This window comes from Mustelus asterias, chromosome 11 (genome assembly GCF_964213995.1).
Source record: "Mustelus asterias chromosome 11, sMusAst1.hap1.1, whole genome shotgun sequence".
NCBI classification, from domain to species: domain Eukaryota; kingdom Metazoa; phylum Chordata; class Chondrichthyes; order Carcharhiniformes; family Triakidae; genus Mustelus; species Mustelus asterias.
The window spans coordinates 102076187-102092613 of record NC_135811.1 but is presented as its reverse complement, the minus strand read 5'-3'; the positions used below and the strand labels follow the sequence as shown (position 1 = coordinate 102092613).

General features: G+C 46.8%; 1 protein-coding gene across 1 annotated transcript in view; it reads left to right on the top strand.

Moving 5' to 3' along the window:
• The first annotated feature begins 355 nt into the window (after positions 1-355).
• Positions 356-16427, top strand: part of LOC144500744 (transcription factor CP2-like protein 1) — a 59437-nt gene continuing 43365 nt past the window's right edge. Inside the window, exon 1 of the mRNA XM_078224138.1 lies at positions 356-441. Within this exon, the coding sequence (XP_078080264.1) occupies positions 356-441 (86 nt within the window). The remainder of the gene's footprint in view (positions 442-16427) is intronic.

Below are 16427 nucleotides of genomic sequence, written 5' to 3'. Positions count from 1 at the left end.
GAAGATTTGTGGCATGAGGAAAGTATATTCCTTTGCAAAAACCCGTACCAAAAACGTTCTTGTTTCTAGTTGGAGTCAAACTGTTGCAGCAATGTTTTGGGCCGGTGGCCAGGTTTTCACAGGGCGTGGACTGATCATTCACCTGAAATGGTGTTTTAATGCAGTGCCAGAGGGGGCTGTTTCTCCTCTATTTGCATGTAAATTGCTGCGCAGAACTTTCCACCCATTTCCCTCCCGCCAGCTACTGCCTGCAGAATATAAGGACAGGAAGGGCAGGTGCTCAGTTTCCAGCTCCCTCCGACACCCAGCACACTGCTGCTCACCCCTTGAAACTTTCCCAGCCTGGAAATTCGCCATGTTGTACTGGCACAACCAGACAGAGCATTACTGGCCGGCTCAAACAGAACACTACCACCAGTACGTCACTGCGAATGGAGGACGGTGAGTAAGAACACCACTGTACATAAATCTGAAGGCTACTTTGAGTTCGTTTTTAAAACAGGCCGTGTGTTTGATTGTTCCTTCAAATATCTTTGCTAGGTGCAACTTTAATTCCCAAGAGAAAGTTGATAACAATCTGCGTGTTGGCTTTGGTTTCGCGGGTGTACTCTGACTCAGAGGTTGTGGAGTCAAAGTCATATCTAGGTTGACACTTCAATGCCGTACCGAAGGAGGGCTACACAGTCAGTGTTGCCAACTTTTGGGTGAAACATTAAATCGAGGCTCCATTTGTCTCTCAGGTGGATGTAAATAATACCACAACACTATAGAACATAGAACAGTACAGCACAGAACAGGCCCTTCGGCCCACGATCTTGTGCCGAGCTTTATCTGAAACCAAGACCAAGCTATCCCACTCCCTATCATCCTGGTGTGCTCCATGTGCCTATCCAATAACCGCTTAAATGTTCCTAAAGTGTCTGACTCCACTATCACTGCAGGCAGTCCATTCCACACCCCAACCACTCTCTGCGTAAAGAACCTACCTCTGATATCCTTCCTATATCTCCCACCACGAACCCTCTAGTTATGCCCCCTTGTAATAGCTCCATCCACCCGAGGAAATAGTCTTTGAACGTTCACTCTATCTATCCCCTTCATCATTTTATAAACCTCTATTAAGTCTCCCCTCAGACTCCTCCACTCCAGAGAGAACAGCCCTAGCTCCCTCAACCTTTCCTCATAAGACCTACCCTCCAAACCAGGCAGCATCCTGGTAAATCTCCTCTGCACTCTTTCCAGCGCTTCCACATCCTTCTTATAGTGAGGTGACCAGAACTGCACACAATATTCCAAATGTGGTCTCACCAAGGTCCTGTACAGTTGCAGCATAACCCCACGGCTCTTAAACTCCAACCCCCTGTTAATAAAAGCTAACACACTGCAGGCCTTCTTCACAGCTCTATCCACTTGAGTGGCAACATTTAGAGATCTGTGGATATGGACCCCAAGATCTCTCTGTTCCTCCACAGTCTTCAGAACCCTACCTTTGACCCTGTAATCCACATTTAAATTAGTCCTACCAAAATGAATCACCTCACATTTATCAGGGTTAAACTCCATTTGCCATTTTTCAGCCCAGCTTTGCATCCTATCTATGTCTCTTTGCAGCCTACAACAGCCCTCCACCTCATCCACTACTCCACCAATCTTGGTGTCATCAGCAAATTTACTGATCCACCCTTCAGCCCCCTGATCCACCCTTCAGCCCCCATATCCTTCCTATATCTCCCACCATGAACCCTATAGTTATGCCCCCTTGTAATAGCTCCATCCACCCAAGCTATGTTGAAGTAGAGTCTGATGTTGCAGCTGTATAGAACGCTGGTTAGGCCACATTTGGAATACTGCATCCAGTTCTGGTCGCCGCACTACCAGAAGGACGTGGAGGCGTTAGAGAGAGTGCAGAGAAGGTTTACCAGGATGTTGCCTGGTATGGAGGGTCTTAGCTATGAGGAGAGATTGGGTAAACTGGGGTTGTTCTCCCTGGAAAGAAGGAGAATGAGGGGAGATCTAATAGAGGTGTACAAGATTATGAAGGGGATAGATAGGGTGAACGGTGGGAAGCTTTTTCCCAGATCAGAAGTGACGTTCACGAGGGGTCACGGGCTCAAGGTGAGAGGGGCGAAGTATAACTCAGATATTAGAGGGATGTTTTTTACACAGAGGGTGGTGGGGGCCTGGAATGCGCTGCCAAGTAGGGTGGTGGAGGCAGACACGCTGGCATCATTTAAGACTTACCTGGATAGTCACATGAGCAGCCTGGGAATGGAGGGATACAAACAATTGGTCTAGTTGGACCAAGGAGCGGCACAGGCTTGGAGGGCCGAAGGGCCTGTTTCCAGTGCTGTACTGTTCTTTGTTCTTAGAGCTGCTGTCCTGGCCAATATTTATCCCTCAATCAACATCACACGGTGGCACAGTGGTTCGTACTGCTGCCTCACAGCGCTAGGGACCCGGGTTCAGTTCTGGCTTCGGGCCACTGTCTGTGTGAATTGAATCATAGAATCCTATGGTGCAGAGGGAGGCCATTTGGCCCATTGAGTCTGCACTGATCACAATCCCACCCAGGCCCTATCCCCCTAACGCCATGCATTTAACCTAGCTAGCCACCCCCTCTCCCCCGCTGTGCAAACTCCACACAGACAGTGACCCGAGCCAGGAATCGAACCCGTATACCTGGCACTGCGAGGCAGCAGTGCTAACCACTGTGCCACCATGCCACCCATGAAGTTTGCACATTCTCCCCGTGTCTGTGTGGGTTTCCTCCAGGTGCTCCAGTTTCCTCCCACAGTCCAAAGATGTGCGGGTTAAGTTGATTGGCCATGCTAAATTGCCCCTTTGTGTGAAGGGGATTAGCATAGTAAATATGCAGGGTTACAGGAATCGGGCCTGGGTGGGATTGTGGTCGGTGCAGGCCCGATGGGCCGAATAGTTTCCTTCTGCACTATAGGGATCCTATGAAGATGGACCGGAATTATCATTGCTGTTTGTGGGATCTTGCTGTGTACAAATTAGCCGCCGCCTTTCGTACATTGCTGCAATGATTGGTTGCAAAGTGCTTTGGGACAACTGGTGCTTGTGAAAGTTGCGAGTCTTTCTTTTTCTTCTGAGATTAAAAAGATCCTAAAAATGATGTGCAGTTAGGTGGATTGGCCGTGGTCAATTGCCCCTCGGTCTCCCAAGATGTGTGGGTCAGGTGGAGTAGCCATGGTAAATGTGTGGGGTTATGGGGATAGGACGGGGGAGAGGGCCTGGGTAAAATACTTTGTCACAGAGTAGGTGCAGATTCAATGGGCTGAATGGCCTCTTCTGCACTGTAGGGATGCTATGAAACTCCAGGTGACAGCAGGAGATGACCGCAGTAGATTTGTTGAAATGTTATTTGCAAGCCAATTAAAGTCAGTTTGCTTCTGGGGCAAAAGATTGCTGATCCCTATCTCACTGCCCCGCCCCATGGGATTTGGGCCACATAAACTCACTTGCAGCAGTGAGCAAGGACGCTGCAATTGGAGCGGTTATCATTTCACTAAGATATTCAACTAAAGCTCTATCCGCTTGTCAGTGTGGTTCAGATGAAGGATCTGGTTCAGGCCACACCTTAACCATAGAAACCATAGAAACCCCACAGTGCAGAAGGAGGCCATTCGGCCCATCGAGTCTGCACCGACCACAATCCCACCCAGGCCCTGACCCCACATATTTTACCCGCTAATCCCTCTAACCTACGCATCTCAAGACTCTAAGGGGCAATTTTTAACCTGGCCAATCAACCTAACCCGCACATCTTTGGATACCTGAAGTATCACGAGCTGTCCTGGGTACCATGCCTTAATGGCCTTGGAGAGAAAGAGGCGTAGATTTATTGGAATGTTACCTGTGCTCCATGGAATACTTTACGGGGAGAAATTAAACAAACTAGGCTCATATTCCCTGGAATTTAGAATGGAAGTAAAATATTGAAGATTTTAAGGGAACAAATAGATTGGGAGAAATTGTTTCCACTGGTGAGGGAGGGTCTAAGACTTGGGTGCAGGGTCTAAAACTTACAGCTGGTCCCTTCAGGAATGAAATTAGAAAACACTTAGGTCAGTGCATGATTCTTTCCCTAAACAGCAATTTTTGATAGATCGATTGTTAATTTTAAAACTGAGATTGATTGATTGCTGTTAGCCAAAGAAAACAAGAGATATGGGACAAAGGCGTGTATATGGGCAACACGGTGGCACAGTGGTTAGCACTGCTGCCTCACAGCGCTAGGGACCCAGGTTCGATTCTGGCCTCGGGTAACTGTCTGTGTGGCGCTTGCATGTTCTCCCCATGTCTGCGTGTGTTTCCTCTGGGTGCTCCGGTTTCCTCCCACAGTCCAAAGATGTGCAGGTTAGGTGGATACGCCATGCTAAATTGTCCCTTAGTGTCGGGGGATTAGCAGGGTAAATATGTGGGGTTACAGGAAGAGGGCCTGGGTGGGATGGTAGTTGGTGCAGACACAATGGGCCAAATGGCCTCCTTCTGCACTGTAGGACTCTATGATTCTATGATATGGTGTTAAGTCACAGATCAGCCTGAATATGGAGGCATGCTGAACTAAATTGCCAATTCCTATTCCCATGCTCCTATAATCCTTATAGAAACCTATAACTTGGAGTACTGTGCTCAGTTCTGGTCGCCTCATTACAGGAAGGATGTGGAAAAGATTGAAAGGGTGCAGAGGAGATTTACAAGGATGTTGCCTGGATTGAGTGGCATGCCTTATGAAGATAGGCTGAGGGAGCTCGGTCTTTTCTCCTTGGAGAGACATAGGATGAGAGGAGACCTAATAGAGGTATGTAAGATGTTGAGAGGCATAGATCGGGTGGACTCTCAGAGGCATTTTTCCAGGGTGGAAATGGCTGCTACGAGAGGACACAGGTTTAAGGTGCTGGGGGGTAGGTACAGGGGAAATGTTACGGGGAAGTTTTTCACACAGAGGGTGGTGGGCGAGTGGAATCGGCTGCCGTCAGTGGTGGTGGAGGCAAACTCAATAGGGTCTTTTAAGAGACTCCTGGATGAGTACATGGGACTTAATAGGATGGAGGGTTATAGGTAGGCCTAAAAGGTAGGGATATGTTCGGCACAACTTGTGGGGCCAAAGGGCCTGTTTTGTGCTGTAGTTTTCTATGTTTCTATGTTTCTAACATTCTAACATTGCTGGACAGGGTAGATGCAGAAAGGCGTTCGATAAGGTCGATAAGGTCCCCCATGCAAGACTTCTTGAGAAAGTGAGAGGGCATGGGATCCAAGGGGCTGTTGCCTTGTGGATCCAGAACTGGCTTGCCTGCAGAAGGCAGAGAGTGGCTGTGGAGGGGTCTTTCTCTGCATGGAGGTCAGTGACCAGTGGAGTGCCCCAAGGATCTGTTCTGGGACCCTTGCTGTTTGTCATTTTCATAAATGGCCTGGATGAGGAAGTGGAGGGATGGGTTGGTAAGTTTGCTGACGACACCAAGGTAGGTGGTGTTGTGGATAGTTTGGAGGGATGTCAGAAGTTGCAGCGAGACATAGATAGAATGCAAGACTGGGCGGAGAAGTGGCAGATGGACTTCAACCCGGATAAGTGTGTGGTGATCCATTTTGGCAGATCCAATGGGATGAAGCAGCAGTATAATATGAAGGGTACCATTCTTAGCAGTGTAGAGGATCAGAAGGACCTTGGGGTCTGGGTCCATAGGACTCTTAAATCGGCCTCGCAGGTGGAGGATGCGGTCAAGAAGGCGTACGGTGTACTGGCCTTCATTAATCGAGGGATTGAGTTTAGGAGTCGGGAGATAATGCTGCAGCTTTATAGGACCCTGGTTAGACCCCACTTGGAGTACTGCGCGCAGTTCTGGTCACCTCATTACAGGAAATATGTTGAAGCCATTGAAAGGGTGCAGAGGAGATTTACAAGGATGTTGCCTGGATTGGGGGGCATGCCTTATGAGGATAGGTTGAGGGAGCTTGGTCTCTTCTCCCTGGAGAGACGAAGGATGAGAGGTGACCTGATAGAGGTTTACAAGATGTTGAGAGGTCTGGATAGGGTAGACTCTCAGAGGCTATTTCCAAGGGCTGAAATGGTTGCTACGAGAGGACACAGGTTTAAGGTGCTGGGGGGTAGGTACAGAGGAGATGTCAGGGGTAAGTTTTTCACTCAGAGGGTGGTGGGTGAGTGGAATCGGCTGACGTCGGTGGTGGTGGAGGCAAACTCGTTGGGGTCTTTTAAGAGACTTCTGGATGAGTACATGGGATTTAATGGGATTGAGGGCTATAGATAGGCCTAGAGGTGGGGATGTGATCGGCGCAACTTGTGGGCCGAAGGGCCTGTTTGTGCTGTGGCTTTCTATGTTCTATGGTGTTCCTTATAGTGGAGGTGTTCAGAACTAGGGGTCACAATCTGAGGATACGGAGGGTAAACTTTTTAGGACTGAGATGAGGAGAAATTTCTTCACCCAGAGTGGACGGCCTGTGGAATTCACTACTATAGAAAGCAGTTGAGGCCAAAATATTTTTATGTTTTCAAGAAGGAGTTAGATATAGCTCTTGGGCCAAAGGATATGGGGCACGGGGGGGGAGGGGATGGTGGGGATGGGGGAAGATGAGATCAGGTTATTGAGTTGGTCATAATAAATGGCAGAGCAGGCTCGAAGGGCCTCCTCCTGCCCCTAGTTCCTATGTTTAAAGTTTATTTATCAATCACAAGCAGGCGCACAGTAACACTGCAATGAAGTTACTGTGAAAATCCCCTAGTCGCCACACTCCGGTGCTTGTTCGGGTACGCTGAAGGAGAATTTAGCACGGCCAATGTACCTAACCAGCACGTCTTTCAGACTGTGGGAGGAAACTGGGGCACCCGAAGGAAACCCACACAGACACGGGAGAACGTGCAAACTCTGCACAGACAGTGACCCAAGCCAGGAATCGAACACGGGTCCCTGCGCTATGAGGCAGCAGTGCTAACCACCGTGCCACCGTGCCTCACCATGCTATGAAGAACAGGGATTTCTCTCATGTTCCCAACATTGCTGTCTGTGGAGTCACCCTGTTGTGTTTCCTCTAGCAGTAACCCCACTTCAACAAATTAATTGAATGTAAAGTGGTGTTTCTTGTTGTCCTTAAGGTGTAAGTCTCTTTTTTTATCTAGAATACACATTTGCTGATATGTAAAGTCTGAATAAATCTTAAAGATTATATTTCCTACACATATTGCATGCTCCCTTTTTGAGAATTACCCATTGAGTGAATCAGGATTGAAGGAAAGCTGATTGATTCTAACTATTGAGAAGGTTACAAGACATCCAGCAGTAAGCTCCTGAGACATTAGTGCTTGTGTGAAATTTCTCTGTCCAGTTTTTTAATGGAAACATTTGCTTTACGTTGATTAATTCCTCTGTTAAGTCAGTCACAAATGAATCCTATGCAATGCATAAAGCATTGATAAACTAACACCTCTGACTATCATGTCAGTGAGAGAATACTTGTTTAAAGCTAATTCTCTGCTCCTGCTGTGAAAGTACTCGTTCAGGCTGGCCTCCACTCCAGAGACACATGAGAAACTCTCTGGTACTTATGTGTGCAGACTTAAAAGTGAAGGACAATCAAATCCTCCCAAGACGTAAATCCTGCTCCAATATCCATGAAGCAACTTTTAAAAGCCGCATTCACACTCCTGGGTAGGATACAAGTAAACACAAAAGATTTACATTGATATGGAACCTTTCATAATCTCAGGATATGAAAAACTAAAACGGGTGCTCCGGTTTCCTCCCACAGTCCAAAGACGTGCAGACTAGGTGGATTGGCCATGCTAAATTGCCCCTTAGTGTCCCAAGATGTGTAGGTTAAAGGGATTAGCGGGAGGGTTCGGGAATTGGATGAGATGCTCTGTCAGAGAGTCGGTGCAGATTTGATAGGTCAAATGGTCTCCTTCTGCACTGTGGGGATTCACTACACTAAGTGCTTTAGTTGTGTAGTGCAGTCATTGTAAGACACACACAGCAACTAACCCCCACAACAGCAATGTGACAATGACCAGGTCATCTGTTTTTGTGATGTTGAGTTAGGGATGAATGTTGACCAGGGCGCTGAGGACCATGACCTTGTTCACTTCAAAATTGTGCCATGGGCTTGTTTGTCTACATCAGAGGGCAGACTCACTGCACAGTGTCAGCAGAAAGAGTACCTCTGACAGTGCAGTGTCCCCTCACTCGAGCATCAGCCTAAATATTTGTGCTCAGCCTCCTGAAGTGGGACTTGAACCCACGACCTTTGAAATCAGGAGTGCTACCACTGAACCATCATTTTGAGAGGTGATCCCTCTAAACTGTAATCTCCCCCCCCACCACCGCTTCCCCCCCCCCCCCCTCCACCCACCCCACCATTCTAATTGCTTTTGTCATTCCTTGCTTCATTCACAGAATAGAATTCCTGCAGTGCAGAAGGAGGCCATCAAATCTGCACTGACTCTCTGACAGAGTCTCTCACCCAGGCCCATCCAATTCCCAAAACCCCCCACTAATCCCTGTAACCTACACATCTTTGGACACTAAGGGGCAATTTAACATGGCCAATCCATCAAACCTGCACATCTTTGGACTGTGGGAGGAAACCGGAGCACCCGTTTCAGTTCTTTACATTTTCCTCTCTCGGTCTTTCTGAGCTAACGCAGCAGCCCACACATCCATTCTTCTCACTATATCCAGATTCAATACACAATCTCGTTCTTTGCGACGATATTAAAACTGGGGAATCCTCACTTACCCCCATTGAATCCCTACCGTGAAGAAAGGGGCCATCTGGTCCATCGAGTCTGCACCGACCCCCAGAAACAGCATCCCACCCAGGCCCATTCCTCCACCCTATCCCTGTAACCCCTTGCATTTAGCATGGCCAAAGCACCTAACCTGCACATCTTTGGACTGTGGGAGGAAACCCCTGCAGACACCATGGTGCAAACTCCACACAGTCACCCAAGGTCACAATCAAACCCAGGTCCCTGGCACCGAGAGGCAGCAATGCTAACCACTGTGCCACCGTGCTGCTGTAACACTAATCTTAGCATGATTGTTTAAGCATTGCTTCTTGAGTTAACTCTGCCCTTGATTATCCTTGTATAGCATCCACAGAAATACTGCATGTACAGCAGTGACTATTGGAGAACAATCAGGAGTGTTAGCACTGACTGATCTCTCCTCTCTTTAACCCATTAGCCTTGAGGCAAATAGCATCACTTCCACTTCTCTCTCAATTGAGATTGGTTAACACACATCCAGTACTAAACCAGGGAGAATTCCATGTTTGTGTGACTCTGCATTGCAATGTGCTGTGATCAATCAATGTAACTGCCAAGTTATGTGCAAGACTTGTATGTTTACGAGTAGTTCAAAGATGTGCAGGTTAGGTGGATTGGCCATGCTAAATTCTCTTTCAATGATGGGGACTAGAGGGATACAGGCGGTTGGTCTAGAATCATAGAAACCCTACAGTGCAGGAAAAGGCCATTTGGCCCATCGAGTCTGCACCGACTACAATCCCACCCAGGCCCTACCCCCATATCCCTACACATTTACCCGCTAATCCCTCTAACCTACGCATCTCAGGACACTAAGGGGCAATTTTAGCATGGCCAATCAACCTAACCCGCACATTTTGGACCGTGGGAGGAAACCGGAGCACCCGGAAGAAACCCACGCAGACACGAGGAGAATGTGCAAACTCCACACAGACAGTGACCCAAGCCAGGAATCGAACCCAGGTCCCTGGAGCTGTGAGGCAGCAGTGCTAACCACTGTGCTACCGTGTCACCCCTAGTGAGGACAACGTGATTGGCGCAGGCTTGGTAGGACGAAAGGCCTGTTCCTGTGCTGTGGTGTTCTTTGTTCTTTGTTCTTTGTCCCAAACAGGCGCCGGAATGTGGCGACTAGGGGATTTTCACAGTAACTTCTTTGCAGTGTGAATGTAAGCCTACTTGTGACTAATAAATAAATAAAAAGTAACCCCATGATATTGCTCGCAGTGTGTGGCTAATATGAAAGCAAGATGTGGAGATGCCGGCGTTGGACTGGGGTGGGCAGATAAGAAGTCTCACAGCACCAGGTTAAAGTCCGACAGGTTTATTTGGTAACACGAGCATTCGGAGCTCTGCTCCTTCATCAGGTGAGCGCTGCTCTTTCACCACTCACCTGATGAAGGAGCAGCGCTCTGAAAGCTCGTGATTCCAAATTAACCTGTTGGACTAAACCTGGTGATATGAAAGCAAAGTCATGATATATCACATTATGCAAAACATATTAATCTGCTGCTAAGATGGCCACAAAGTTGAACTGTTGTTAAGTAAATGCAACGTGAGTTAATCTGCTTAAAATGCTGTCGATATTCTGGCTCTGGTATTTTCCATTGCTGTTTCTCTGTATACAGAAAACCAGTCAGGACAAAGCAGCCCATTCACCACCTTAAACATCAACTCCCTCCATGACCAGTACATATAGCAGCATTGTACAGCATATATGTACTGTAGTAACTCATAATCATAGATAGAATCTACAGTGCAGAAGGAGCTCATTCGGCCCATTGAGTCTTCACCAACCACAATCCTACCCAGGCCCAGTCCCCATAACCCCATGCAGTTTACACTAGCTAGTCTCCCTGACACTAAAGGGCAATTTAACATGGCCAATCCACCTAAACTGCACATCTTTGGACTGTGGGAGGAAACCGGAGCACCCGGAGGAAACCCACGCAGACACGAGGAGAATGTGCAAACTTCACACAGACAGTGATCCAAGCCGGGAATCAAACCCGGGTCCCTGGTGCTGTGAGGCACTGTGCCACCATGCTGCCCGTATTTGACAGCAATTTCCAAACCTACAGTCTCTACCTAGAGGGACTAGGATAGCTGACGCATGGAAACACAACCATCTGCAAGTTCCCCTCCAAGCCTCACATCATCCTGACTTGGAAATATATCGACTGTTCCTTCGCTGTCGCTGAGACAAAAACCAGGAACTCCCTCCCTAACAGCCCTGTGGGCGTACCTACACCACAAGGACTGCAGGGGTTCAATGAGGCAGCTCAAGACCACCTTCCCAAGGGCAATTAGGGATGGGCAATAAATGCTGGCCTAACCAGCAACATTAATATTCATGAAGGTATTTTTAAAAAGCTAGGTTTCTTTAGACTATTTGGAAATGTAATATGCATGAGGTGGGAAGAAAATGTGTGACAATTCAATTGACAGCCAATGAATGGCTTTTTAAGTGGAACATGGTGGCCAATGTTTACACAGCAAGATCCAACAACCAACTAACAAATTAGATAAATAACCATTCAAATTTGTTTTTGTGGTATTTGCTAAAGAAAGGGACAATGACCAGCACAGTGAGAGAATTCCCCTGCTCTTCTCTAAGTTGTGCCACAGGAGGTTTACTTACAGCTGGGCAGGCAGACTAGGTCACAGCATGTCAACCTCCAATAATGCAAATGCCACTTAGCACAGTGCCAACATGTTATTCCATATGTTATGTTCAGGTCTTGAATTGGTGCTTGAACCCACAACATTCTGACTCGAAGGCCGGAGGACTATCCTTGGACATAATATACTGTTCTTGTTTTTGGTCAGAAGCCTCACAGTGCCAGGGACCCGGGTTCGATTCCCGGCTTGGGTCACTGTTTGTGCAGAGTCTGCATGTTCTCCCTGTAGAACATAGAACATAGAACATTACAGCGCAGAACAGGCCCTTCGGCCCACGATGTTGCACCGACCAGTTAAAAAAAAAACTGTGACCCTCCAACCTAAACCAATTTCTTTTCGTCCATGAACCTATCTACGGATCTCTTAAACGCCCCCAAACTAGGCGCATTTACTACTGATGCTGGCAGGGCATTCCAATCCCTCACCACCCTCTGGGTAAAGAACCTACCCCTGACATCGGTTCTATAACTACCCCCCCTCAATTTAAAGCCATGCCCCCTCGTGCTGGATTTCTCCATCAGAGGAAAAAGGCTATCACTATCCACCCTATCTAAACCTCTAATCATCTTATATGTTTCAATAAGATCCCCTCTTAGCCGCCGCCTTTCCAGCGAAAACAATCCCAAATCCCTCAGCCTCTCCTCATAGGATCTCCCCTCCATACCAGGCAACATCCTGGTAAACCTCCTCTGCACCCTCTCCAAAGCCTCCACATCCTTCCTGTAATGTGGGGACCAGAACTGCACACAGTACTCCAAGTGCGGCCGCACCAGAGTTGTGTACAGTTGCAACATAACGCTACGACTCCTAAATTCAATCCCCCTACCAATAAACGCCAAGACACCATATGCCTTCTTAACAACCTTATCTACTTGATTCCCAACTTTCAGGGATCTATGCACACATACACCTAGATCCCTCTGCTCCTCCACACTATTCAAAGTCCTCCCGTTAGCCCTATACTCAACACATCTGTTATTCCTACCAAAGTGAATTACCTCACACTTCTCCGCATTAAACTCCATCCGCCACCTCTCGGCCCAACTTTGCAACCTGTCTAAGTCTTCCTGCAAACTACGACACCCTTCCTCACTGTCTACCACACCACCGACTTTGGTGTCATCAGCAAATTTGCTAATCCACCCAACTATACCCTCATCCAGATCATTAATAAATATTACAAACAGCAGTGGCCCCAAAACAGATCCCTGAGGTACACCACTTGTAACCGCACTCCATGATGAATATTTACTATCAACCACCACCCTCTGTTTCCTATCCGCTAGCCAATTCCTGATCCAATTTCCTAGATCACCCCCAATCCCATACATCTGCATTTTCTGCAGAAGCCTACCATGGTGAACCTTATCAAACGCCTTACTAAAATCCATATATACCACGTCCACTGCCTTGCCCCCATCCACCTCCTTGGTCACTTTCTCAAAAAACTCAATAAGGTTAGTATGGGTTTCCTCCAGGTGCTCCAGTTTCCTCCCACAGTCTGAAAGACGTGCTGGTTAGGTACATTGGCCATGCTAAATTCTCCCTCAATGTATCCGACTGGCGCCAGAGTGTGGCAACTAGGGGATTTTCACAGTAATTTCATTGCAGTGTTAATGTAAGCCTACTTGTGACACTAATAAATAAATTTTAAACTTAACTTAAACTTAAGAGCATAAGAAATAAGAACAGGAGTAGACCAGATGGCCTGTCGATCCTGCTTTGCCATTCATTATGATCATGTTTGATCTTGGGCTTCAATTCCACTTTCCTGCCTGTTCCCTGTATTCCTTAATTCCCTGAAGGACCAAAAATCTGTCTATCCCAGCCTTAAATATATTTTAAAATGGAGCCTGTTGGCTTGCCCACAGTTGTTAGTCCAAGAAAATGTTATGTGTTTGAGTCTGTGTTCTGGTGTAACAGACTGATTGTAATTGCAGATTCTTCAAATCCGATAAGAATTGGTATTGTTGTAATATTTTGAGAGGTCACAACACCATCTGTGAGGAGAGTAAGGATAGTTTGGGGAGGTGATGGCCTAGTGGTATTACCACTAGGCCATTAATCCAGAAACTCAGCTAATGTTCTGGGGACCCGGGTTCAAATCCCACCACAGCAGATGGTGGAATTTGAATTCATTACAAAAACATCTGGAGCCAAGAGTTTAATGATAACTATAAAACCATTGTCAATTGTCAGAAAAACCCATCTGGTTCAATAATGTCCTTTAGGGAAGGAAATTTGCTATCCTTTCCTGCTCTGGCCTACATGAGATTCCAGAGCCACAGCAATGTAGTTGACTCTCAACTGCCCTTGGGCAATAAATGCTGGCTAGCCAACAATGCCCATGACCCACGAATGAATAAAAAAAACCCATTGCCATTATAGCATCATCTATTTTGCTAAGGAAGAGCTTGCATTTATATAGCACCTTTCACAACCTCAGAACATCCCAAAGCACATTACAACAAATGAAGTATCTTTCAAATGCAGCAATTGATTTGTGTACAGCTAGCTCTGTAATAAAACAAATGGCGAGATCATCTACTTTTCCAGAGCCCCATCACCTCCTGTAGTGCAGTACTCCCTCAGTACCATAAGTGGAATATAAATTGGTCGAAGGATAACTATTGGCTAGAGAATGGGGAGATCTCCCCTTTTGCTCTTCACACAAGTGTCATGAGATCTTTTACATTCACCTTAGAAGATAGATTGGGCTCAGTTTAATGCTTCACCTGAAAGATGTCACCTCCAACTGTGTTGTATTCCCTCAGTGCCACACTGGAATATTAGCCTAGACACGGTGCTGAGGTCTCCGGAGTAGAACTTGATTTCAATTAAGCTGAAGAAATGGCCACATTACCCATTGAATTAAGTGTTATAATCATGCCAGACTCAAAAAACGCAAAAAGGGTTTTAATACATTATGTACAGTGACATATATTTTAGAGGTCTTCTGACTCACTATTTAGTTAAGCTTATTTTATTAGTGTCACAAGTAGGCTTACATTAACATTGCAATGAAGTTACTGTGGAAATCCCCTAGTCGCTTGTTCAGGTACACTGAGGGAGAATTTAGCATGGCCAATGCACCGAACCAGCATGTCTTTTGGACTGTGGGAGGAAACTGGAGCACCCAAAGGAAACCCATGCAGACACGGGGAGAATGTGCAGACTCCGCACATCCGGAATCGAACCCAGGTCCCGGCGCTGTGAGGCAGCAGTGCTAACCACTGTGCCACTGTGCCGGGTTAGCATCGCTGCCTCCTGAGCCAGAAACTCCGGGTTCGAGTCCCACCCCAGGACTCGAAGGGCAGCAAAGGTGCATTCATAAGGCGATCAAACGAGTTGAGTATCAACCAGTAAATCCTTAGCAACACGCCTGTGGCTGGCGGTAGGAGTGAGAGAGGCTCCTGGTCAGCCTTGTTTGATGTGGAATGGCACCCCTCAAACTATAAGCCCTTGGTGACAGACTAGCAACCTGTTCCGGGAATTACTAGCAATGGAAACAGATGAATGTCTGCCTTAATGCACCACCAGGTGTGGGAAGAGAATTGGAATTGGACATATATTTTGATCCAAAAAAGCTTGTGTCTTATTTCTGGCTCATTTTCTGCACTGTAGGGAATCTATGATTTTAAATTGCAAATGATTTTAAATGTTTTAAAAATTCTGAAAGAAAATATGGATATAATATGTCAGCTGAAAGAGAAATTCCTCTGGAGGAGCTAAAGAGCATTGAGGAGTTATATCAGAGTCCTGAGGCTATAATCAGCACTTATTCAGAAAGTGAGTCTTTATTTTCTCTAGAATTTCTCACAAAATGTTTTAATATTGTCAAATATTTCCCATCGTCCCCGAAGGTTCAAACCAGTATCGGTTCTAGCCCCAAATCGGTATTCTTCTTGTGCGATCCCAGACAATGAGCGCTATTCAACTGTAGCTGCATCACAGCAGAGCCCACTTTAGTCTGTCCCCACATGTTTAGGAGTCGTAGATATGTAGAAAGTAAGAGCAGGAGTAGGCCATTCGGTCCTTTGCGCCTGCCAGCCATTCAACATGATCATGGCTGATCCTCTATCACAGCACCATACTCCACTCTCTCCCCACCTCCCTTGACACCCTCAGCATCGAGAAATCTATCTATTTCCTTCTGAAATATATTCAGTGACTTTCCGGTCCACAACCCTACAGAATTCCAAAGGTCCAGCACCAACAATGGCAGCTGTGCTAACCTTTCCACCTCTTGCTCTGCGGATACTGAGCTAGGTTGTGGCACCTTTACGATTACCCTGGCAGTCGGCACGGTGGCACAGTGGTTAGCACTGCTGCCTCACAGCGCCAGGTTTTGTAGTTGGTACAGACTTGATGGGCTGAATGGCCTCCTTCTGTACAGTAGAGATTCTATGATTCTATGAATCTCCTTCCAAAGCCTTTCGAGACATGCTTCACTGACCTATCAGTGAAACTACAAATAGGAGCTTTCGTGCAGCAGCAATTTTGCTCCACTGGTTTAAGAAATAGAAACCACTTCATTCTCAGTTCACCCTCCAGCACTTTACTGAAAAAAGCCTGCACCTTAGATATGCCATCGTTTGCTGAGATTATAACATGAGGCCCTGTTTGCCTTCGCATGTGGAAGTAATTTTTTTGATTATTAATTTCTGGGACATTGGTGCTGCTGCCAGCATTTATTGCCCATCCCTAGATGCTTGAGGGCAGTTGAGAGCAACCACATTGCTGTGGCTCTTATGTCGTCATGATGTGGAGATGCCAGCGTGGAGATGCCAGCGTTGGACTGGGGTAAGCACAGTAAGAAGTCTCACAACACCAGGTTAAAGTCCAACAGGTTTATTTGGTAGCAAATACCATAAGCTTTCGGAGCGCTGCCCCTTCTGTGTCTGTTTGCACTGTTTGAGAACAGATAACCACTCCATCTGACGAA